Raw genomic sequence first — 26489 nt, 5'->3', positions numbered from 1 at the left:
TGCCACTGGGGGTAGACTTGGAGGTTTCAGATGCACAAGACAGGTCTTGTTTCAGTTCCTCCTGCTTCCTGTAGACCCAGAAGTAGAACTCTTAGCTCCTTCTCCAGCACCATGTCTGTCTGCACACCACCATGCTTCCCACCATGCTGATAAGGCACTAAACCTCGGACACTGGAAGCCAGCCCCAGTGAAACATTTTCCTTTATAAGAATTGCCTTGGCCATGGTGTCCTGCCACGGTATTAGAAACCCTAACAAGAGATGACCAAGTTATTTTAAGGCATCTGTGACAGAACGTCGTGGAAGAATCTCTCCTGTGTTGCCACATGTAAATGAACGCCTACAGCCACCCTGGGCCACACATGTGGAGGCATGTGCACAGCAGGTGGCATTTAGAATGCAGGCAACTACTATAACAGTGCTTACACAAGTGTCTCCACAGAGCATGCCTTCCGGTTGCTGTGTCTGTGCCTTTCTCCTTACTTCACCAGAACCTTCTCACTGTCCTGAGTCATAGGATTAACTGCTAGACAAGAAAGCAGGGAGGAGTGGAGAAAGTGAGGGCTAGGAACAGAAATGGTGAGCTGAGGACAGCAGGAGCCTCTTCCCTCTGGTCAGAAATGAAAAGCGACAGCCTCATGATGGTGATGTCCGCTGAACCCCAGCGTCTTTCCACTTTAGGGGAGGTGGAACAGGGCATGGGAAGTTAGACCCATCAGCTCCTGAAGGACAGAGCAATAAACAGGAGGAAACTGTAGCTCAGGATAGCCCATGTTTCTGCTTTACACACGGGCTCAGGATACATCTCTGCTCCTAAAAGTGTCAACGCTGCAGCCCAGAGCTGATTACAATGCTTGACACTTCAGCACCTCTTATTTAAAAAATAAGATTATTTGACAATTAACAAAAATGGTACACTTAACAGGGCTTTATATGCATTTCTCTGATACATAGGATCTACTGCAAAGCCAAGGACACGGCTGGACACTTAGTCATATGAGGACCAGGGGTATTTCAGAGTGTTTAGGATCACTCTTGTCTTTAGATCATATCAATCCAGAGAGCCTTTATAAACCATGGGAGAGTTGAGAATTATTTCCAGAAAAGAAAGTCTTTTGCTTCAGAAATGCTGCATCGAGAGTTAATATATGATTGTTAATGTAAAAAGTCACTTGCTTTTCCCTGAAGGTCACCGTCATCATTGATATTCATTCCAAACTGAGAATTCTATGCACACGAAGGTCAAAGCTACCTGAGATTCCTCTCATGAGGAAAAATATTATTTTTTAAAGCGTTATCAATGCACACACATGTAGGCATATAAATATTTATTGGAGAGTTACTGCCCGTCAGTGAATAGAAGTGGGAATAGAGACTGCGCTCTGGGGCTCCTCCCTGCAGGCTGGGCCTGCAAAGCAGGAACTTGCATTTACCTTGCCATTTCTACCTGAGTCTAGTGGGGAAAGGTCACGGTTTCATATAACGTAAGCCAAAAGAGACCCAACGCTCTACTCCCGGTTACAGAAAGGAAAAGAGGGGCAGCCCATGGGATTCAAGCTCATGACTAAAACACACTATACTACATTCTCAATTCTTTTCTAGCTTTCTAAGAAAGCAGCGATCTATGGAAGAGGAAAGAGCCAGGTTAGCCTGTACAAACAGGAGGCATTAGAGGAGCAGACATTAACCTGTGAATCTGAGTTAGAGCTTGAGATAAAGACCGCAGCCTAGGTGGAATCTTTGCTTCCCCTTCCCCTTGCATGTAAGAAAGCAGGCATGTACAGGACCAGAAATACAACAAGAAAGGATGAAAGGTCAAAGCTACCCTATTCCTTTGAAGGGGCCTAAAGAAGTGGACTTAACAACAAACAAACACCACAGAGGCAGGGCTCTGATGGATAGGAGTACCACAGTGAGAAAATGTTTGGAGACTTAGATAGAAACAGGCCATGGACAAGCTGATGCCACAAGAAAGCAGCAAATGGCTTATTACTAAATGCTGGAATGAGCTTCCCAACTGCAGGGTGATTTTTCTAAGTCTCAATCCTATTGTTCCTTCAATTGACTCATCAAAAACAAAACCAGGAAGTGTCTACCTCAGCACCGGTAATGTCAGGGCAACTCCAGACAATCTGCACCCGGGCCTGGGATGTGGTAGGATGTGCTAAGGGACAGGAAGTCCCGGCAGTATGAGGACTGACTCAGTGACCTGCCCTTCAGTCAGTGGAGTAGGCCCAGACAACAGGACAGCCAGGGCAAAGCTCTTACATCTGCCACATACTTCAGCATGTTAAGTCCCAGCTAGGGCCACATATTCCATAGTTATAGAAAACATATTACAAAAGTAAAAACTCTAAGATCCACTTGAGAAATATGAAAATTGGATCTATACACATTGTATCTGATTTCTTGAAGGTCAAAGCATGAGTGTCAAGGTCAGAGCGTCCTTGTTTCTGAAACCTTGATCTGATTCTCACTTCCATTTTATTTCTCAGAGTCAATGTAAAATCACAATCACAATTAATATAGAATTTTCTCAAAATATACCTTTCCATATTTCAAGTACATTTTTTTAACAATGTGTGTGTCTCCTTCTAAATAGATTTTATGAATGTAAATGAAGATTTTGACAGGGCTCTATGAGTAGCGTATTCTGATCACTATTTTCACTCATTAAAGGTAAGTCATTTTTAAATGAATTTGAGTTTGTCTGTACATGTGTGTGTTGGGAAGGGATGGAAGCTTATGGTTGCACATATGCACACACGCAAGTAAAAGTCAAAAGATGTCCGTAGATGCTGTCCGCAGGAATATCATCAAACTCCTTTGAAGAAGAATCCATCAAAGGTTGCCCCAGCCCAAGTGGTCAGTGCTCTACCCATGTCCATGTGGCCAACAGCAGGCTGTGTACATATAAGAATAACAAACCTGAAGTCATGCATTCAAGAGGACAATATAGGCAGAGGCATGGGGGGTCAGAGTCCGGAGAGAATACACAGCATTGGTGCAGTTATGGAGTGCTCCTGTACGAAATTCTCAAAAGATCAAGTTTGAAAACCAGAGCTATCAAAACTCTTAGTTACCAGTGAGTTATTGGCTCATGGAGGAAAACAAATTTAGAGACCACCTAAAGAACATTTCTGACAGCCTTCTGAGACAAACCAAATTGCAGTCCTTACCTGGCAACTCTGAGTGTCAAAACAACAGCAACCAAAAGATTATTCAGAATTTTACAGGGAGGGCTTTTCCATCAAGAAGTACATATATGTACATACACATATTATGATTGCATTGGTCACTTTCTGAGGGCTACAGATATTGAATATAATCTCTAGACTAATCTAGAGATTTGGTACAAAATCTGTACCAAAAATAAGCAATTAGTTTTCAACTCTAGTACATACTTACAAATATGGGCTCTTAAAACAATTAGTAATTTTTCCCACAACATCCTTGTGGCATTATGAACATGCCATGTGACATTTGTTCAAACTGAGAGATGCTGTGGTTTCCTTACCATCCAGGCTGTGACGAAGTCCCCCATCCAGGTCCCCACAGCAGCTAGTTTCATGAAACTTTCATTGCGGATGCCCATATAGTCCGTGATGAGATATGCTCTGTGGAAACAAACATAGGACATTGCCCAGTCTGAGAGAGCTGTCCAGTCAAAGCTTCCTAGTATGGTCACAGAGAGACACACACTGTCTTTCCCCTCTTAAGAAGCTTCCTGGATATCATCTCAAATTTGTTTATACATCTGCAAAGGCAAGGGAACATTTGGAGGGTGTTTGGGTCAGTTTCAATTAGATTTGAAAACTGATTGGGAGTTTGCCCATTGCTGTGTGCAGTGCCCCACTTGAGCTGCAAGACCAACATCAACTTTTGCACACTCGAACAGAAATCCTCAGCAAAGGCTGCATTTCATGCTTGCTCAAGTGTGAGGAGAGCTGAGACAACTCCCGACATAGAGGAGAGGAAAGACATGTTCTGTCAGGTTAGAACCAATGGAGAGGGGCTGGACAAGGCCTTGGTGTATCACACCAGGATAATGTTCAGAACACTGTCAAGTTTAAAGAAAGACATCTGCACATGTGAACTAAAGCAAAATTTGATTTAATATGTGTGGTTTCAATTATTACCAGAAACAGCAATGATCAGAATATTTAATGCACCATTTCGGTTTTATATAGCTAAATCCTTTCTTCTTAATTTTTTCATTTTATTTTAATTTATATATTTATTCTCTTTGTATCCCAAATGCTCGCTACCCCATCCTTCTTCTCCTATCAGTTCCACCCTTAAAAATCTTTCCTGCCCTCCATCACCCCTTCTCTTCTCCTGAGAGAGAGGGAAGCCCCCCTTGGGTACCACCCACCCTGGGACATCCAATCACTATATGCCTAAATGTATCCTCTCCTACTGAGGTCCAACCAGGTAGTCCAGCTAGGGGAAGGGGATCCAAAGGCAGGAAACAGAGTCAGAGACTGCTCCTGCTCCAATTGTTAGGGGACCGACATGCAGACCAAGCTGCACATCCACTAGGAATCTGTAGGGGTGGATTAGGTCCAGCCCCTGAATGTTCTTTACAACTCAGGGAGCGACAGGAGACCGTACAGCAGCAGGACTAAGACCATTTGACTTGAAAGAACATTACTCTCTCTACGTTCTCATGTTATAATTTTTACTAATTATTATTTTTCTCAAGTCTAGGAAACTGGGCCAGCTGATATCACATGAATAAATCAATGATTGCTGGATATCAAATTTCTGTCCCCCATTTTTCTTACCTCTAAGGTTTTCACTCTGATTATTTTCATCTCAGTTTTGCCCCTTTTCCTAAAATTTATGATACCATATAATTTACAGTATTGATAAAAAACTTGTTTCTTCATGAATTAGTACCAAATAGATAATAACATGGTTGCTGCTTATCTACTGAAAATTATTAAGTACATTTTTAAAACTGATGAATTGAAAAATATCTTTAATTTGGTAATTTTCTTCCTGGAGTTATTTTAAGCAGTTCCATTATTTAAAAAGGAAAAAAAAGATATCCAAATAGGTTTTTTTTTTTTTAAGAACACCATCTTATACTCTTAAAACAATTCTTTTTCTACAAATTTCATTCACCTTTGTTGGAAAGTCTTGGTCAGTGTTTCTCAACCTTCACAATGCTGTGACCCTTTAATTCAGTTCCTCACGTTGTGGTGGCCCCCACCCATTAAATTATTTTCATTGCTGCTTTATAACTGTAATTTTGCTCCTCTTATAGATCATAATATAAATATCTGATATGCAGGATATCTTATATGTAACTCCCAAAGGGGTAGAGACCCACAGGTTAGGAACCACTGGTCTAGCTAAATGTGTTGAACTCTGGTGCAAACATTGTAGTTGTTGACTGGATTTCATATTATGTAAATAAGTGTAACTACAAGAACTTGTGTGTTCACAGTGTGTAGTTTGAGTACAGCATGCACATCAATTTTTATCTAGATACAGTGATGTGATTTACTACTTGTGTTTTACAGATAAGGGGAACAACATCTATAGTTCACAACTGGTTTTAAGTAAGTACATCACAAATGAGTAAGATTGGAACATAAATATTCCTGCCTCTCCCATATAGACTTACAACAATTATGCTATGCCTGCCTCCTGCGAGTATTAATGGAGATATAAAAACATCAAGAAAATCTCCTTTATACTTTAGTACAGAATGAAGATGAAAGGCCCTTGGATGAATCAGAGTAAGAAGCCAACAGTAGCATTAGCCACTTCTCAGGGCTACCACATGTAACAGACACCCTTTGTTTTAGGCTCACTGACCTGAGTACTTCAATCTGAAAGCGTTCAAGTGAACACAGCTTGCTGTTACCCAGTTCAGAACCATGCCCATCACTGAATAGTCTGAGTCAGTGAGATCCATGCACTTTGGATGCCAGCTTTGGCAACTGTACAGTATTTTCAATGACACAATTTTGATGTGCAAGTGTGTGTGTGTGTGTGTGTGTGTGTGTGTGTGTGTGTGTGCGCGCGCACGTGCGCGCGCGCGCGCGTGTGTGTGTGCACGTGTGTGCTCAAGCATGTGTTTGTGTATGTGTGTGAGTACATCATATTTTGTTTTAGCAGATAGCATGAATATACTTGCAACACATTAATGATCCAGCCAAGAACTAAAATAAGTCTAAGTAAAAAATATAATAATAATAAGCCCTGTAAAATCTGTTTAAATGTTAATAATCATTGGAGACTAGAGAAACTGGGGCAGTACATTGGAAAAAAACGTGGATCTTCCCTGGAGATACCTGCTCATTCGGAATGCAAGGCAATGAAAAGCTGCGCTCGGTCTGATCCCAGAACAGCCCCTGTGGTCTAAAGCAGGAATACTGGAAAGTTAAAGAGCTGTAATTCTGGTGAGGAAGGAGGAAGGAACTCAGAATAGGATGTAACAGGCAGCTGCTTTGCCTTTCCTGGATTTTGTCACACTTGGAGTAACCACAAGACTAAGTCAAGTCAAGCATTTTGTTCTAATATATGCTATGGAGACTATTATAGATCCCAACTCATTACAGAATGTAGTCTAGGAAAATACAAGGCCATGAAGAGCTAGAGCAGTGGTTCTCACCATGTGGGTCATGACCCCTTTGAGGGCATCAAAGGCGTCTCTGAAGACCATTGGAATTATCAAGTATATACATTACAATTCATAACAGTAGCAAAATTAGTCATGAGGTTGCAATGGAAATATTATGGCCGGGGGTCACCACAACTTAAGGAACTGTAGTAACCGGCTGCTGTATTAGGAAGGTTGAGGATCACTGAGCTGGAACAAAGGAGAGAGGGGGAGAGAGAGTTCATCCTTGCTGAACTCAAAAATGAGCCCTCACCACCCTTACCCTATCCTTTATAGTGACATTACAGTCTTTCAATTTTATTCTTCCAACAGAGAGAGACATGAGTCTCTTCTGGAAAATTAAATATAAACTAGATCCTGTATACATTTTATACATGGTTTCTGCTGGTTATTCAGAAACAAATAAACAATAAATATAACCATATGGCTGAAAGCCCAGATTAAAAACATATTTAAGCATAATGAGCCCCAGGAAAACAGCAAGCGGGTTGAGCTATTTTATTCACTGCTGGTATCCCAGCAGATATGGGGTTGCCTGAATTAGGCAAATGATCACTAAGCATTTATTTAATTCATAACGAATGGAATATTCATGTTCATATGTCATGGGTAGGTCTATGTATATTAGGCTTTTGAAACATCAACAAAATGAGGTTGAATCATGGAGAACTTACACACAGAGGGAGGTGTTAGGAAGCTTGACGTGTTGGGTGTGTTTTCTTTTCTCTAAACTATTTTTGTAGCTCCTTAATACAGGATGACTGCCCAACTTACCTAGAGTCCTCTACAACAGGGTTTAGTAACTGTACTTCCCTGTGGCTAACGGGCATACAGTGGCTCCTATCTGCTATAACAATATAGATGAAGCAGTGCTATTTACAAAATAGCCAGAAGATTTAAAGAGCAACAGTGATGAATGAGGACCAGTGATTAGTCTTACTTTTATTGCTTTTGACAAATGTGTTACAAGAGTGCAGACCCGACATAAAAACATCCAACAACTACTTCATTAACTTGCACATCAATTGACATTTAATCCTGTTTCCCTATTGGGTTCTAAAGAACACATAATTCTTTGATTTTTTTTTCTGCTTCAATAATTTTAGCCAAAGGGGAAGATCACTGTAGAAACTGAAATTGTGAAATTTCACATACTCTGTTGTTGGGCATAGATTCAAAATTAGTTTTTATTGCTGGAAGGCAATTATAATTTTAATTTTGCTTGATGCTACAGTTAGCTATTTCAATCCTACATCATGTGGACTTAGGCTAATATTTCTGCTATTAATAGATCTTGAAAATCTTGCATATGCATCACCCTTCCAGGTAAAACTTCCAAGTTAATCTCTTAGAATCTACCTTCAATTTTTTTTCAATATTTTTCAAGCTTTAAGCTGAACTCTCAAACCCATTACAAACATGTGGAGACTTCAACAGACAGCTACTTGGAAAGGGGAGTAATTAATTATCCTAACAGCTCAGCAACAAGAACAGCTAAGACTATATCACATCCAAAAACCTAGGTGTTCAATGACTAGAATTAATAGACTCAAAAATGAGCTAAATAGTCAGTGAAAGTACACTAAGATGAATGGCTCTTACAGGTAAGAGTCCTGCTCACTAACAATGAAAGTTCCAGTTCACATCCACCAATTATTTATACCAAATGGGGGTAGTCACTGCCAGGTGATTTAGGGGTTGCGTCTCTGAAAGTTTAACAGGGCACTATAAACATAGATCACCAACCCAATACAGATTCATGCTTCACTGACGATCCATCTGTGGCCAGATGGATTCATAACGCCACGGTTGTCTCTACCAGACATTTTTGGGCAACATAAACAAGATTGGGGGCCCGATACACAGGTAAATCACAGGTGAAGAGTTGACTTCCTACAAGGAGCTTGCCCCAACAATGGTTCTGTTTGGAAGGCAGTCAAGAAAGAGTGGAACAAAACTTAGTATTGTGAAAATACAAGTTGCTTAGTATAAATAATATTTACTCCCAGAGAAGCCTATGGTTTCAGATGAATTAACATCTGTGACTTATGTGGGGGTGGATTTATCACTGGCACTCTGGCTAGTGGACGAGAAGTCCCTCACTTATCAGGCTAGTTAACTCTTTGTGAACCAAAGAGATATCAAAGGAAAAAAAGTAAAATCCCTTACACAGGCAAATACACACAGACATACACACATCCATCCATATACATACTTTGGCCAAGCCCAGCCACCTGTATCAATCAATTTCACAAATGTTCATTCATGCTTACATACTTACCCATATACATACACACATATAAACAAACAGGAATTAACACATTTGGATAGATGGATAGAACAGAGTTCCCCAAACCAACCCCATCATCTTTATTTCTTTTCTCTTGTGTTTTTATAGACAAGAGTTCTTTGAAAAGTACCTCATAAGTAAAATGTTACACAAAATGGGAGATACAAAAGGATGTTGATATTAAGCTCAAAGCAGTGTTTCATTCTGTAAGCTCATCATAAGTTCGAAGCAACAGTTTCATATAGCCTTGCTTTATCATAGTGTACACCTGTGGCTTTATCCTCGGATCTGACCTAGAATGAATGGTTTTCCTTGAACACAAACTTGTCCCAAGCCTATTTCTCTTTTTTAGGGTAATTGTGAAAGTCCATTGTATTTCTTATTATGCATCCTTAACTTACCATTATGAAGAGTGGACACATTTAATTCCTTATTCTAACTTTATTACATCTGTCTAGCAAAACAACTGGAACCAACTCCTAAAACTTTCTTAGATTATTTTAATCAAATCAGGAATTCTATAAAATTGTTAATTCGTCTAAACAGCATTAATTCATGAAAGTTCATCTTTATGTTGATCTTCAGGAAATCTGTTCAATAGGGTGATCTAATGCCCAGGGATTGTTATATTAATTTAATAGTGACAGGAAAGGCTGTCAGCTGCCAGAAGCCATCCTGAGATGAAGTCTCTTGGGATCTTGCCACTCAGAGCTCACCCATCATAAACCATGCAAAAAGGTGGGCCACCTCCAGAAAGGCCACCTGCTATCCTAATCCTTTCCTAGTGGATTCTGACAATTTACAAGAGCAAAACTATATGTCAAACAAAGATACACCTGATAAAATAGCTTTAAGTATTTAACTTATTGAGGAAAAAAAAAAAACAAAAAACCTATCACAACACCAGAAAGTAAGTATGTATCATTGTATAAGCCTTTTCTAAATCTATTTAGATTTAAAATGACTTAAATCTAAAATCACTTTAGGCTTAAAAATGAGTAACAATTTTTAGTCATTTAGCCAATCAGTGTCCAAATAACCAATCTTTAGTATTGCTGCTCAAAAATTCTCCCTTTGACTACTGAAAGACTTAGATGCAGCTCAACACACATATAAGAACTTGCTGGTCAGAACTGGGCTAAGAATCTGGGGATAAATGAGTATGGTCATGCTATAAATATCGCAGACAGTTGAGGAAAGTACCCATGGATGACTAAAAGTGCTCCTAGCCCTAACAAGGCTCACCGGCAGCTTGCCAGCTCAAATTTTTCAACATTCGCCTTCTATTCCCTCTTACTTCCATACAGAAAACATGAATATAAATTGACCAAACCCACCCTGGATATATAGACGTTATAGCAATTCTTCCTTTAATTCCTTACCAAACGTCAGCCAATTCAGTGAACTCCATTTGTGTGAGATACAGACATACTATTGTACTAACAGTCCCCCCCCATGCCCATCCCTTCACCCTCAACATAAAATTAATCACTATAGTGACTTCTGAAGGGCTCTCAATGCCCTTCAACTTATCTGTCATCACCACTATTGACCTGCTCATAATTATTTCTGATATGAAATTAAATAGTCTCCTGTTTTCCTAGGATATTTCTTGTTTGTAGACTCTTTTTGCCATTATGATGACTTCTGGGGAAGATATATGGCTTACTGGAGGGGACTGGATCATGAGACCAGAAACCAATTTTGACATTACTATGGTTTGGACCGGTGCTGTTCCCCCATGAGCCCTTGTGTTGAAGGCTTGTCTCCATTCCCTAGCACTACTGGGAGGGGTGGAGCTTGAACAAGATTGTACCTACTGGGGCCTCTAGAGGTATGCCTTTGAGGAGCACAGTGGGCTATGAGATGAGCAACTTGGCTCCATTAAACATGCCTACTGCGAAGGTTTACCACAACACAAGCCTTTACTAGTTATGTACTGAAAAAAATGAGTTTAAAAATACAGTTTTTATTATAGACTGATTATCTCAAGTACTTATGATAGGAAAGAGAAGCTACTGATTCAGCAACCTACTTCATGCCTCCATGACCTGGAAAAAAATACTCAACCTTGATAATCAGATAATCATGCATTTTCTTATTATAGAACAATATATACTTATATGTATGTATGTATATATATATATATATATATATATATATATATATATATATATATATATATATTAAATCTTCTGTAAAAAGAAACTCCTCTGATAAAGGATGAGAGCCATGCTCATTTGTGGGTACAAAGGATAAATATATCTGTATGTATATATGTGTGTGTGTGTACTAATATTACACTGAACCAGATATAATTAATAAACATTAAATAGCCATTAATTAAATAGTGAATTCAACATATAAGCCAATTAGCTAATATCCAATCCATTACCAGTTTTCAGGATGGAGCAACTTAAATATCTTAGTAGAATATTACAGGAATTATTAATAAATGGTTGTATATAAAATTATTTAGCAAGTTTAAAGCATTCCAAGTAAGGAACAAAATTTCCCTTCGCAGGATTTTGTTTAATATTACAGGTGAAAAAAAAAAAGAATGTGTTTCTAGAATAACAAATTCATGCTAAACAAAAGTAGAAAAGGTAACTTAACAGCTGTCCAACTGTAATCAGACCCACTCAACCGAAGGATCTTACCTAGTCCTGTAAGCTTATTCAGCTGCCCATGACTGGTGAGGTCACGAATCACAGAGGAGAACCTACCCCTGCCACGTTCTGAAGCCAATGTAATTCCTAACTGTGTTCCAAATACTTATCCTTTGCACCACAGATGAGTGTGGCTCTCACCCTTTATCAGAGGAGTTTCTTTTTACAGCAGTTGGTAAGAATTCCAGAAAGTCACCACTGGTCAAAAGAGCAGAGGACACCTGACCATGGGGTGCCAGCCCCAGTTACTAAAACACAGTATCTATACCCAAGGCTCAGAAAACATAGCAGAAGAGGGATCAGAGAGACTGGAAAAACCAGATAGCCAGGAAGTCTGCGGCAAGATTGTGTCTTCCATATACGACAGGGAAGCTACACCCAATCAATCACAATACAGTTTGACCTGGACAATGACAACACGTCTGGGAGAAGCCTCATGGGATCCCACCCCTAGACTAAGAGCTACAGGTATTTAAGAACTGATAAGAGAGCAGAGTTAGACCTCCCTACTGAGGTTAATCATATTTTTAGTATTTTTATTTTTATTTTATTTGTATGTTGTCCAGTATGAAGTTGTCAGCCCTGAAAACATACATGCAAGCAACACTAAACAGATGCCAACAGTGGTCCTTGCATATTTACTCGCACACAAATACACACATGTTATTTAAATTACTTGCCATCAGAGAGAACTGAAAATGACTTATGTGCGTGTGCCTGTGTGAGTGTTGTGTGTGTGAGATAATAATACACAAAACAAAGTCGTGAATTAGAGAGTGACATAGGAGGCCCTGAGGGGCAGAGAGAGGTGGAAGTGATGTAAAGACAGGGTGTGTGTGTGCGTGTGTGTGTGCGTGTGTGTGTGTGTGTGTGTGTGCGTGTGTGTGTAAAGTTTGAGATGTAAGTTTCATTTTTAAAAGGCAAACCTCTAAACCAGTTTGCATTTTCTCAAACAATATAACAGTTCATGCTGCCACAGGCACACAAGGATAAGGAAGCCCTCTGCAAACCGCTTGCTCCCTTAGCATCATCTTTCATTTTACAATCCAACCTGCAAATCAATCCACCGAGTCCCCATTATTCCGTGACACCCCTATTGTCACTGCCCCTGTGCTCTCTGAGTCTGGAGTGCCACTGTCTACCTTCCTACTAAGATTAATAACTCAGCCTGTGCTCTAAGAACCTCCTCCATTGTCTACAAAAGTTACCCCTCTCCTGGCTGTGTCACAACACTTAGACTATAACGTGATGTTACACAACTCTCCGTAAACATTGAAATCACTTTCTCACACTGCTCTACTCTCCTGTGAAACCAGTTCTTCTCCCAGTGTACAGTATGTTTTAGGAACACAATAAATATTGCATGAATTAAATAGATAATGGATTAGAATAAGAACATTAATTATTTAAATAACCTGACACCAGAGGAAACTGAAAGTTACATAAAAACATTGAAGGTAAAAACAGGCTTATACAAATATAGCTAAATAATTGTACACAGGCTAAATACAAATACAGGCTAAATATTTTGTATTATCATGCTGATCCTAAGGTCTTCACACATATAAGGTAAAATTAAAAGATAACATCAAGGATAAATTATGAGCCACTTAATTATGAGTAAAGGGAGAGGGAAGTATCATTGCTTCATGTCTATTACTCTTTCTAAAACAAAACATTAGAGTCCAGAGCCAAGTCAAATCAAACTAAACAGAGTGCCACTGACCATCTGCATTTGTATTTTAGTTGGCTAAAAAGAAAAAGGTAAAAATATATTGTAAGCCTACTAAAATCCCAGCACCCTTTAAATGAGATGGTATCAATCATAATTCATATGTTTAAGATTTTTATTTTTATTTTATTTGTATGTGTGTGTGCCTGCATGTATGTATGTGCACTGTGTGCATGTCTAATGTCCATGGAGGCCAGAAAGAGGGAGTGATATCCCATAAAACAGGAGCTGCAAGTGGTTGTGAGCTGCCATACCAGTACAGGAAATAAATCTGGGTCTTTTGCAAGAGCAACAATGCTCTGAACCACTAAGCCATCATTCTAGTCCCTGAATACATAATGTAAAATGTCAGCTTGCTGGAGTAAGCAATATAAAAGCTATATAGTAAAATACACTTATTTTACTCTTGTAAGTTAAACAAAGACAATTTACTTCGCTGTCCTTCAAAAAGATGGTGCCAAACTACCTTTGCTGTTTGTGCTGGACAGAGCATAGAGGTTCTCAAGTTAAAAGGTAACACAATTTAAGTTACAAACTTGTCCTTTGGACTGCCTTTCTGATTATCTACCTATTTATTTCAAGCATCAAAATGATGGCCAAATGAGTCTGTCTTAACTGCCAATGAACTAAGCACAGGCTAGTGTGAATGAGGTTCAATGTCCTTAGCAGTATTCAAATGAATGTATTCAACCAACTGCCATTCCTATTACCATCTGAGCCAGAATGGTATTAACCTACTTCCCCTGCCTAATGATACTTTTCCCACACATATTAGAAACTCATGATTATCACAACAAAGATTTTCCTAAGATTTTGAATGCTATTCGAAGCAGAATATTAAATTCTGTTTCAATAGATGTGTCTATAAAGGTGAGTAATTTTAAAAGGCCAAGCTAGAAAAGAAACAGATAAATATAATCACCTTTAGCAGAAAGTACAATTTGTCCACATGTACAATCAATCAAATAACACCTAGAAGATGAATCTATGCCACTACTTCCTATAAAAATTTCAAATCCAAGGTATTTACAAGGGTGACTCTTTTCCTCCCATACCTCTTCCCTCCTTCTCTGTCTTCTTGATATGAACAAAGCATTTCTATCCTTATATCCAACAGCTCTGATCATTTATATTTCCTAGTAGAGCTAACAACTTTATTTACACAGATAAGCAGTAACTAACGTTCACATTTACTATGTCAGATGATAGAAATGTAAAGACAAAATTAATACAGTACATAACATATTCTCTGCATGATTCAGAATATTTAGTGCCCCCCAAAACTCCTTAAAATTCAGCAGTTCATCAAAATTAAAACCATATTCTATTTAAAATGAAGATATGGTATATTATCACAGAGTTATATTATAAGAAATGTCAACTTAATACGGCTTGAAATTTTTCAGGAGGCTATGTTTGAAGGACACACTCTAACACAGTGTGGCAGGTACAGAAAACATCAGATTTAAGGTTTCAGGCATAACTCACAAATGCTTAGTTGTCAGCAGAAAGAACCCGTTATTTATGACTAAAGCTAGTACTAAGTTATTTCACTCAATGTTAACATGAATAAAAGCATAAAATTCTCACACTGTGAAATGATTACCATATTTAAGCATCTCATTTTAAGATAATAATCTATTGAGTAAGATTAATGATATAGCATTGTCTAATTATTATCTCCATAAAAAAATCAATGAAGCTCAGTTTGGTTACATATCTGCAGGAAAACAAGGACAAAGAGACATGAGGAAAGTCTAAGAGAACCTCTCTGTGAGATGGCATTAGGCAAGGACCACAGCCTTACAGCTAACTGTGTATAGCAGGCACTTAACAAGATCCTGTAAATTAGACAACTCTGAGCAACACCAAACCCCAGTGATGTATGGTAAACAAAAATGTTTAACCACTGGCTTTTCAATTAGAAGTCTCCTACTCGGCAATGAGATTTGGCTTGGTGTTTTAAAAGGCACAAGAGACCAAGGCAGGGATCCAGTCTTAACTTCCTTCAGAGCCATGGGCACATTCAGGCTGTGCATCTGTTTATATCCTTTAGCTGGTCAACCAGTGCATTCATATGCCCCCTTTTTATACTCAGCCATCCCTGAATTGTATGCAGAAGCACGCCACCTTCTTATTTTATGGGAGTTCAGTTAAAGAGTTTGCCTTAAGTCTCAGCAGAGACTTCAAGCTTTTGAAAGATGTTAGAGCTGTTGTGACTGTGAAACTGCTGACATTGCATGAATGCATTTTGCACTAGGAGATTACCATCAGCCTATGGAGGTCAGGGCTGGGATGCTATGGGGGTGAATCTGGAATGTTCCTTCAACAATTTCATAATCTGACCAGCTGGAGGTGATCTTTAGGGAGAAAAGTCTGTGGAGCTTTTAAGAGGGCAGTGTCTAATTGGTGGAAGTGGACCACAGGGACTTTGACCTTATATCTCAGACCTATCTCCAAGCCTCTCTCTCTGCTTGTTCCACTATCAGTGACTAGCCATGGCCCCTTGTCCTGGCACAACTACCTTGTGCCTTTCTCACTGTGATAGACAGAAACCCCCTGGAACCAGATAAATCTCTTTTGATTGAACTTATAGTCAGCATTTTCTTACAATGACAGTGTGTGTTACATAAGTGATCCTACGCAACACAGAGGGCTCATCAGTCTTTGACTAAATGGGTAATGCAGATGTAACTACTTATTAGAATTAGGAAAGGAGGACATTGCTCCGTATCCTATAGAGAGTAAACAAAGGAAGTATACATGTTAAAAAACCTTATGCCAGGAAAGTTGAAATGCTGATTCAAAAATACATATTTCTAGAAAATCACCTAGAATATACTAAACTGTATACTGGAATAAAAGAATAAATTTAAAAAATAGGCCTACAACCACTCACAAAATTTATCTCATAGCTACAAACTTCACCACAATGAAAATCTAGGTCTAGATGTGCACATGAGCACCCAGGGACTTGGGAAGGGATGTTGACAGCGTGCAGACATAAGAGTCTGCAACTGAAAACCACCAGAATGCCCATCAACAGAACAGATACACGGATTGTGGCATCATCACACGACACAGACTACTCAATGGGGAAAGTGAACAATGAGTACTATGCCATAAGGTCCGATGGATCGAAGGAATGTATGCTAAGCACCTCAGGAAAAAACACACCACAGGGTTGCAAATGCATGTAGGCTTGGGAATAGACAATGGTCAGCAACACTAGAGAAGTCTTCCATATGGTTTGAAAGTTTTCAGGAGGCTATGTTTGAAGGACACACTCTAACACAGTGTGGCAGGTACAGAAAACATCAGATTTAAGGTTTCAGGCATAACTCACAAACGAAGCACAGCCAGAAAGAAAGACAGTGGTTGTCTGTGGGAAAGAGAGATTTATCATCCTGGAATTCTGCCAGAGGCCTCTGGGATGCTTGGAATGTTCTTTTGTTTAATATGATTAAACCTGGGCAACCTGGGTAAGCACTTCACATGATAATTCCCCTTTCACAAAATTCTGCTGTGCCCATGTGTTGTATAAGCTTTTCTATAGGTACATTATTCTATATTTTAGAAGACTGAAAAATACAAAAAAGAAAACCTGTTAGTATAGCAGAAGCCCCAGAACGGGTGGTCCTTACAATCATTTTATAAGAAAAACACTAGGGTAATGTTGGAGAAAAAATTCTTTTTAACTTAGATTGAAGTGCTTGTACTCAGACATAGAGGGAGAACAGATTCCTGGGGCATGAGATACAGTGTGGTGAGGAAGACATGGTGCAGAACAATGAGGACAACATTAGAACCTGGGGATGCATGGGACAGCACTACATCACTTACCGCCATTGTCAAAGCCTATGGGCAAGCCACATCTGGAAGTCAGATTGCTTGAATTTCTTCCATGAAGTGCCATTTAATGGGACATACTTCTTAGCATCTAGTCATAGAAAGGTGACCTTTTGACGACTATGAGGGCTCCCATCAGTGTATAGAGTAGAGATGAGGTCAGGTACCATTAGCAGGAGCCAAACAAACTTCGACCCACTTCTTTTATTTCAAGGGGTGACATAGCAGGTCACATTGGAGTATACAAATACTGAGGTCCGGGAAGGATGACTTGCTTTAGTGGTTTCCTGTGCAATGAGAGGTATTGGAGGAGACAGGTTACAACTACGAGGCTCCAGCACAGCCCTCGGGACTCTTAACAGGCAAGCTCATTAGACATGGCTGTTGAAAAGAACCTGAGAAAGGTCCAGAAAGAGGAGACTTCTCCAAACATACCCTGGCCATGTAGATGGCCAGGCTTTTCAAGGGACTGTGGTAGCAGCTGGGATCAATGCACAGTCTTATCAGTGGAAGCTCTTCAACCATTGTGGAGTTAGGGACACCCACAGACCATGCTGGACTGAGTCACCTATAAGGACCCTACAAGGGAAAAGTCCATACTAACTTGAATGTCTAAATTTCAACAGTGAATAGCAATAGAAAGACACACAGGGACGAGAAGAATAATTAAATGGCACAGCAATTTCTTTGGCTGTTACTTTAAAAAAAATGCAAACTCCAGAACCTGATCCTGGAGCAGGAAGGCATTATTCGAGCTAATTCAGTAGTGAAACATGAAAGCGATATTGAACTCTTTACTAGGGCATGCAGGTAGATATTCGAGCCATTAGTTCGATAGGCTAAAATATGTCAGTGCAAATCTGCAATCTGATTTTGTGAAGCATCCATGCCACCCGCATGGGATGTCAGAGATTTCTGCACGATCGGCTTACGTTTGGCAGACATATTATACCCCACAAAACTGACAGCATCAGATTTTGCTAGCAATTAAAAAGTCTGCTAGGGATTTTTCTTCAGGCAGTGCAGGTACAAGAAGCTTAGAAACATCCATTCCTGAAAGACCAGGCACGGAGAATGCCTCCCAGCCATCTGCAACTTCACATAAAAGCAGCTGCTTATCCCTGAAGGAGAGGACCACCTACTTATTCATTCTCTCAGCTATATTGATTGAATACCATCTATAAGCCATAGAGTGTGCTAGGTGATGGGAATACCAAGATGAATGAGACACAGTCATTACCATACAGCGAATGAAAAAGGGTTTTCAAACAAGCCCTAAGGAGAAAAGCTGTGTGAGAGGAGCTAGGCTGGGATGAAAGTCACCTGAATCTCCCAGGGGGAGGGGGAGGAGCAGAGAACAGAGAAGGCCCTGGAGAAGACAGGAGGAGGCCTGGAAGGAGTAGGATGCAGATGTCCAACGCCAAGGAGCACCAACAGGGGCTGTAGGATGAGGTGGGAAGGTGACAACGCCACATGAACGCCATCCATGTTGTATATTTAAAATACTTTCCATTTAGGGAATTGTCTCAGTCAAGGTACATCAGAAAATAAGCAGGAGCAGATAACTGTGGGTAGATGAAGAGATGAGGATGTAATGTACAGATGGTAAAGAATCAATGATAGGTACATGGAAGACCGATGATAGATGAATATAAGTGATAGATGATAGATAATAGGTAGATTTCTAGATAGAAGATAGATAGATAGATAGATAGATAGATAGATAGATAGATACCTAGATAGATAGATAGATAGATAGATAGTAGACTAACAGATTCTGAGTACATATGCACTTTATATAAATAGACTTATTTCAAAGAATTGGTTTATAGAATTGTGGGGTTGGGAAATCCACATGCTCTGCAGGGCAGGTTAACAAGTTTGAAAGACCAGACAAGAGTTGGTGTTGAAACATTCAAGAATGTCTCTTTCTCTGGGAAACCTTAGCTTTCATTCTTAAGATCCTCCAACTGACTGCATGAGGCCCACCTCATACTGAAGGCAAGTTTCTTTACTGTTACTTAAAGCCACCTGACCGGAGATACCAACCACACCTACCAAACACTGTCAGACTGATTCCCACACTCAACACTGACCAGCAGTGGGCTGAGCCCAGCCAAGTCAACTTACTAAAGAAATATCATTACGTTTTACCAGCTTACACTTAAAGCTATATTTGTATTTCTATACAAAACTACAATCACCATAAACATCTGAAGAAATACCTTTGAATCATCACAGTTCCAAGTTGAGATTTCAAAGGATTTTATTGAAGTTATTTGTTTAATTTTATATGTGTATGTATCTCTGTACCAAATACATGTGTTGAAGTCAGGGACAATCTACAGGAGTGAGTAGTAATCTCTGTCCACCACGTGGGTTCCAGGGACTCAGCTTAATGGCAACACTCTGACTCTCTGAGCCATCTCACTGGTCCCTAATTTCAAAACTAAACACAAAAATTCTATAATATCTTCTCAGATTCCTCACACACACACACACACACACACACACACATATGCTCATGTGAATACTCACAGATATACACACATGTACATAAGCACAGTGCGCACACACATACCTGTGCACTCTCCTGAGTACACACATGCATGCACATACAGGCACACACATGCACACACACATGCACACATGCACAAACACATGGAAACAGGGGCAAGTGCTTGTGTAACACACACATACAACTCATCAGGCATAAAAGTTACCTGTCATGGATGCCGTCAGTCAACACTCACTTATCATCTTTTGATCGTTTATTTTGATGTCTGAAATACATGACAGATTTCCAAAGTACTTCTGTTTTTTTTAGGACACACGAAACCACACCCATGCCTTAATAACATTTTTTTCATTTCTACACAACTTCCAGCCCCTTTCTGTTACTGACACTAGGGCTATTTGTGCTTCCAGGCTCCATCTCTCTGTTCACAACTTACTGTTCACATCAGAACAGCTATCACAAAACTGCTCACATTCATGCCCAATCTAAACAGCTTGTCTCTGAAACCCAAAGGTACCCACCTTGAGTGCCTCAGGAACACGGGACTCATGTTTGGGTTAGGTAGTATTTAATCAAATGACTTGATTTTCCCATCAAAAGTAGACCACCTCTTGAACAACAACAACAAAAAAATGTGTTGCAACCAGTCCTCTGCTCAGTGTCAACAGCCTGAGAGCAGAGCTGTATTGTTAACAGTGTAGCGCACCAGCAGCCAGCCCTGCCCTTGAAAATCAGAAGCCTTATGGAGCCTTGAGCTTGTCAGGACCCTATGTGAGCACAGCCTGCAATGTTTAACAAAGTGCCCAAGGCTGCAAACTCTCAATGGATGCCAGTTAAATCAAAAGAGAAAGAATAAATTGTTCTTCTGTAGTGGGTTTGGAGAGAACATTGCCATCAGATCAGGGTTTCTATATGTGTGGGTTACGTTTATTTTAAACAATGACATCATTCTTACAGACATTACATTCACTCAAAATTGTGCTTTTAGATATCTTTACAATGTCTTTAACTAAAGTGAACAAGAAGCCTCCAAGACAGCAGAATGTGATGGAGACTCAATGTTGGATCTATCCATCATAGCTCTTATCTATGCATCTCTATGCATACAAAGCAGAAAGGCTCCGGAGTAATCAGTCTGAATGGGGACCCTGAATCCAACGGTTGGCAGAGAGCTGACATCAAATCAGAGTTGGGCAACCAATGGAATAGCCAAGCCCCCAAGTCCCTGGGAGGTGGGTAAATGGGGACTCCAGTAAGGAAATCCTCACAGATGGTACAAGGGAAGGTGGTACAAGTTCTGAGAAGAAACATGGCTGTCTGGTTGCACATGGTGAGATTTTTATCCTGTACTCAGAGCTGTGAGGTAGGGCCTGCCAGCAATACCTGAGGAGGGTGAAACAGGCCTGTGTCCGACACCAGTGTCCAGACTTGGTGGTCCAGTGTCCTTTTATGAACCATGCACTGCAAGGGCAAGCTGGTCTGTAGGCCCAGATGCTGCTGCACATGTCCCTGTATCCATTCCCATCTGCCTCTAGGTCCACACTCATATCAAAACTGAGAATAACAGACCATAGAGAGAAAACTACCATATCGGGGTGGGGGGGGGGAGAAGGGGGTCTTCTCTCATATCTTATATTTTGAACAAAGTTTCCCCTCCCCCTTTCCCCAAGTCTCTCCTCCTCACCTCCATTTTCCCCCAGAACCACCCCTCTCTCTGCCTCCACTCAGAAAAGAGTTGGATTCCCAGGGCCATCAACCAAACACAGCATGACAAGCTACAAGCAGACCAGGCACAACACATTAAGGCTGGACAAGGCAAGCCAGTAGGAGGAAAAGGGTCCCACACGTAGGCAAGAGTCAGGGACAGCCCCTGCTCCCACCACCACAATTCCCACAAGAACACCAAGATGGTCAGCTATAACACATATGTAGAGGACCTAGCCAGGCTGCTAATTTTAAGTATTTGTTCTCAACTAACTTGTCTCTTTTAGACTTTTCTCTTCACAATACAAACTTGCCTACTCTGAGTATTTACCTTCACAGTCACCAGAGGGCAGCCTAGTAGCTACCCCCATGCTAATCTCCTATTTCCTGCTTTCCTATTGGCTTCCAGATCTCATCCTGTTAGCTTTAGGTAGCCAGCCTAGCCTGGACTGTCTGCTACCACTTCCTTAAGATGCCCCAGTGTCTTTCACAAGACACAGTCACTCTCAGTCCTTCTCAGTCTTGTCCCTCATAAGATGAACCTGAGAACACTGAAGAGACACCATTGGCCAAGTCCTATCCCAAATATCATGGCTGACTTTAGCTGGTACTGGCCATGGGCACAAACGTCACAAACAATCTGTGTCCCAGCGGTTGCTACAAAGGATTGTTGAAAAGCAGAATATATAAGGTTAGGTGTGGTGGTGTGTAACTTCAAGAGAATCTCTGAGTTTACGGCCAATCAGGTCTACCCAGCAGCTTCCAGGCCAGCTAGGGCTACATAATGAAACCCTGCCACACACACACACACACACACACACACACACACACACACACGCACGCACACACAACCAGAAGCACTGAGCCCATCATGGCCATCGCAGGAATCATCGACACCCAGCAGACATACCCAGCGGACATAATTAAGTACGTTTGGTTAGAGCAGGAGTGTTCAAGGCTGACACTGTTGAAAAACAAATGTTCAATTTCCTGACTTGGCTAATGAATCTTAGCTCATTCATCAGCTGGGTGTTCCCAGGTTAGCAGTCAAGCTCATCTGAGTAGCAGCAGGAGCCTGCTTGGGGGACCTAGCTCCACACTGTTCATTCTCCCTGCGTGCTCATGAAAAAGTGATGCAATTATCAAAGAACAGTCTGTTTTGAATAGGAGCTTTAAAGCACACAGCAGATGATCAGGATATCTTCGGGGATCCACTAAACCAGAAACTGCTCATCGTTAAGAGCTGAAAACAAGCTGGTATGGTATGGTACTGTGCTGGAGTCCAATGCATTCAAAGTGTGATGGGAGGAAACCCCACATACAAACCAGATTTGCTTACATGAGAGTCCATCCCCACCCTGTAACTATATGTCTTAGTCAAGGTTTCTATTCCTGCACAAACATCATGACCAAGAAGTAAGTTGGGGAAGAAAGGGTTTATTCAGCTTACATTTTGTTATTTATCACCAAAGGAAGTCAGGACTGGAACTCAAGCAGGTCAGGAAGCAGAAACTGATGCAGAGGCCATGGAGGGATGTTTTTTACTGGCTTGCTTCTCCTGGCTTGCTCAGCTTGCTCTCTTATAGAACCCAAGAATACCAGCCCAGGGATGGCAACACCCACAATGGGCCCTCCTACCCTTGATTACTAATTGAGAAAATGTCCCACAGCTGGATCTCATGGAGGCACTTCCCCAACTGAAGCTCCTTTCTCTGTGATAACTCCAGCTTGTGTCAAGTTGACTCACAAAACCAGCCCAGTACACAATGAAACCTTGGTTTGCAATAGAGATGACCTGAAACAGAACTTAATATTACTTTAGGTCCTATACAAAAAATGGAGACACTCTCTTTGCTAATAGTTGCAGTATATTCCTGAAAATAACTCCTAACAAGGATATAAAAAGGCAAAAATTGTATTTCTGAGTCATTCGCAGACATTTACCCATTCATGATAAAGTGTAGCAATGTTTATCTAGGGATATGATACACATATACATTTAAACAAGTAAAACATGATGAGGCCCTCCTTAGTACAGGAATCCCATCTTGTATATAGCCTCGATTTTGTACTAAACTACATTCTAAGAAACAACTGAATTCCCAGAAACAGCTTCTGGCTCTGGGTCCCCCATGTGAATGTAGATCACAATATCTCACCCTATGTTTTGTTGGTCAGCACCCAGTCAGGACTGAACCCCAGAAGCTGCTAAAGACTATGATTGGCTGGTCTCAATCCTGGCCAAGTTATCAGGAAAACCATCTGAGGTACTTGATAGATAATAAACAACTTAAAGTGTGGAGCATGAAAACGGCTGGAAACATACAACGTTCGCACAGACTCAATTGGTTGTCTCTACCCTACCCCTTTCCCATCCTAATTTGTGGGTTTTTTGCTTTAAAAGGTTGCTCTGTCCTACCCCCTGCTCACATGGAATGGATCCTGAACCCAGATATCTCCCGGATATATTGGCTTTTGAATAAAGAAAGTTTGGTTGGTTTGAACTTGGTTTCATAGTGGATTATTCCCAAATTCTTGCACCCTAACAGAACTCATCTACCTGGAGACATAAGGTTGCCTTGATGTCATCACTAAAATCACATCCTACAGTGGGCAAGGAGGAATGTCTCCAACCTCAGCACTCAAGAGACTTGAGACAGGAGTGAGCTGCCTCAAAACCTTGGGAACAAAATTGTTCAATTCCCTGGAATGCAAACTGGGCTCCTCAGAAGGATCCACTGACAAGGGGTCTTTGGTCAGTGATGACCCTGAGCTAGGAAGCATAGCTCCAGAACTGAGTCAACTCCTGGGATACCTGGCTGGAGGAGATTCTGAAATTCTTCATGGTCTCACCAATTATAATGAAACTAACATAGCAGCCAATCAAAATTGTACTAACATCACTGCTTTGTCCCTACCAATCATATTAGAGGTGACCCAACCCTTCTGGACAATTCCCTTAGCCCTGCATTAAAGGGGACTCGTGAGCCCCTCTGGTCATCGCCATTTTGATGAATGTGTGACCCCTGCCTGCTGGCAATTTCTGCAGAATGAACGCTCTTGACCTTCCCACATTGAGTCTGGGGTCTTCCTTCAGTGATTATTGAACCCTAACAAGGAGGATTGTGAACTTAAAATCAGCCTGTACCACACACACACACACACACACACACACACACACACACACACACAGTAAGGTCAAGATTAGTCTGGGGCATAGCATAAAACATTGAAAAGAAGAAAAATCAAAGTCAGATATTATATAATATTGGAGAACCCATTAAGGGAGACAGAACAAACTTTCCTTTGACCAAACTGTAGCAAAATGTATGCAGCAATGAGCTAACACAGCATTTATCTTTACTTCTTTACCTTATCCCCTTGGCATCCTGGAACACCAGCTTCATTCCAGGTCTGTGGTTTGCCAGAAGACTGCTCCCTCCCTGATGCTGACACACTTGCTTTTATACTTTGAACAATCAACGTCTTTGCCTTTTAAAACAGAAATAATGTCCCTATTCCATTTCCCTTTACTGAGAGTCCATTGAAGCGGAGCTGGGCTCTGCCCTCTTCTAAAACAATAGTCTCTTCCCAGTTAATAGAGTTATTTTTTAAAATTGTTAATTAAGTGGCAATTGTTAGAAACAAATGTGCCTCATTCCTCAGGGAGAAAAGAATTAGCTTCCACATTAACCTGTGTTCTTTTCATGAACACATTTCACCCATTTCTTCTTTCTTCTTAAGGTTTTAAACCAAAAGCATAAAAAAGTTCACTACTAAAATAGGAAAAAAAATTTTTTTAATTGGAAGGAACATCTACCCAACAGTCTATCACTCAGTACAACTATCCTAATTCCCTTCCAATACATTTCTTGTACAGAGTTTTAAATCAAGACATCAAATGTATGTTAGTATTAAAATGTGCCTAAAGGTTAAAGCAGATGATGTGTAAAAACTAAATTGTCTATAAGCAAAACTGATAATCCATATATTTCAATAAATTTGTAAAAACAAGATACTCTGAGGATTTGTCGTTTAGTTTCTTATGAAACTGGAAATTCCACCCCAGAGAAAGCTCCTTAACAGGAAGGTAAACAACTCAAAACAGCTTCAGGAAGTCTCTGAAACTTAGCAAATTCATTAGGGCTTTAGGCCTCTCTGGCTCCCTGTCATCCCCCTCCCCCTCATCCTCTTTTCCTCTCTCAGAGTAAGGGATAAAGCTGCTGAGAGCCACTGACAGAAAAGCCACACTGCAAATACTCTGAGACAAGACCTAGCTGCTTGGAAGAGATTTAGAGGAACTGAGTCATTTAGAAAGGACACTTTTCATCTGGTTGAGCTGCCCGCAGGCTGGCTGTTCCGTGAGCTCCAGGTTCCCAACTGTCGTGAGCTGTCACCCAAGCTGGGGTGGACGTTAGGGATGCATATATCTTTGAGTCATTTCTGCTCCCATAAGCAACACCTCCCCCTATTCCTGTAAGTAGCCCCAATAAGACTCATAGTCTCTCCAAGCTGGTGAGGGGAATGAGACAGGCAGACTCCATGGCAGGCTTCAAATTGGCAGTTGAGGAGACTAGGCCATAGGAACTGTTTCCAGGAACCGGGCAAGTCCAGGCAACTCAGTTTAAAAAAACAAAACAAAACAAAAACAAAAACAAAACAAAACCACCAGGCTTTAGGCAGCTTGTCAGAAACTAGAAGGTGCCCAGCCACCGAGCCTATAGTAAGGACAATGGATCAGCAAATTTCCAGACCTCCCGGGGAACAAGGTTCCAGCCACCATGCTCCAGTAATGGAACACCCTTAGAGATAGATGTAGTAAGACAGCAGTCACCTACCCCCTCAATCCCCTAATGTGCGTTAAATCTAGCCTGAGGACTCATTTGGTTGTCTCTCTATCGTGGTAATGGGGAGACCCCAGCATGCTGGACTTCCGAAAAATCAAACACTCTTTGCGGTTACTTACTATTTGAGTCTGGGTTACCATTCTTAGGCGAATCATGGACCCTTACGGTGGCATTTGATATGCTTTTCCCCTCCCTCGGTGACTCAGCCACGGGCCAGATTAGACCAGATTAAAAGCAGACAAAG

General features: G+C 40.7%; 1 protein-coding gene across 1 annotated transcript in view; it reads right to left on the bottom strand.

Moving 5' to 3' along the window:
- Tmem117 (transmembrane protein 117) overlaps positions 1-26489 on the bottom strand; it is a 470864-nt gene that overhangs the window by 210295 nt on the left and 234080 nt on the right. Inside the window, exon 4 of the mRNA XM_052161429.1 lies at positions 3517-3616. Within this exon, the coding sequence (XP_052017389.1) occupies positions 3517-3616 (100 nt within the window). The remainder of the gene's footprint in view (positions 1-3516; positions 3617-26489) is intronic.

The sequence above is a fragment of the Apodemus sylvaticus genome, chromosome 17 (genome assembly GCF_947179515.1).
Source record: "Apodemus sylvaticus chromosome 17, mApoSyl1.1, whole genome shotgun sequence".
Classification (NCBI taxonomy): Eukaryota; Metazoa; Chordata; class Mammalia; order Rodentia; family Muridae; genus Apodemus; species Apodemus sylvaticus.
This window is presented reverse-complemented; position numbering and strand designations above follow the sequence as displayed.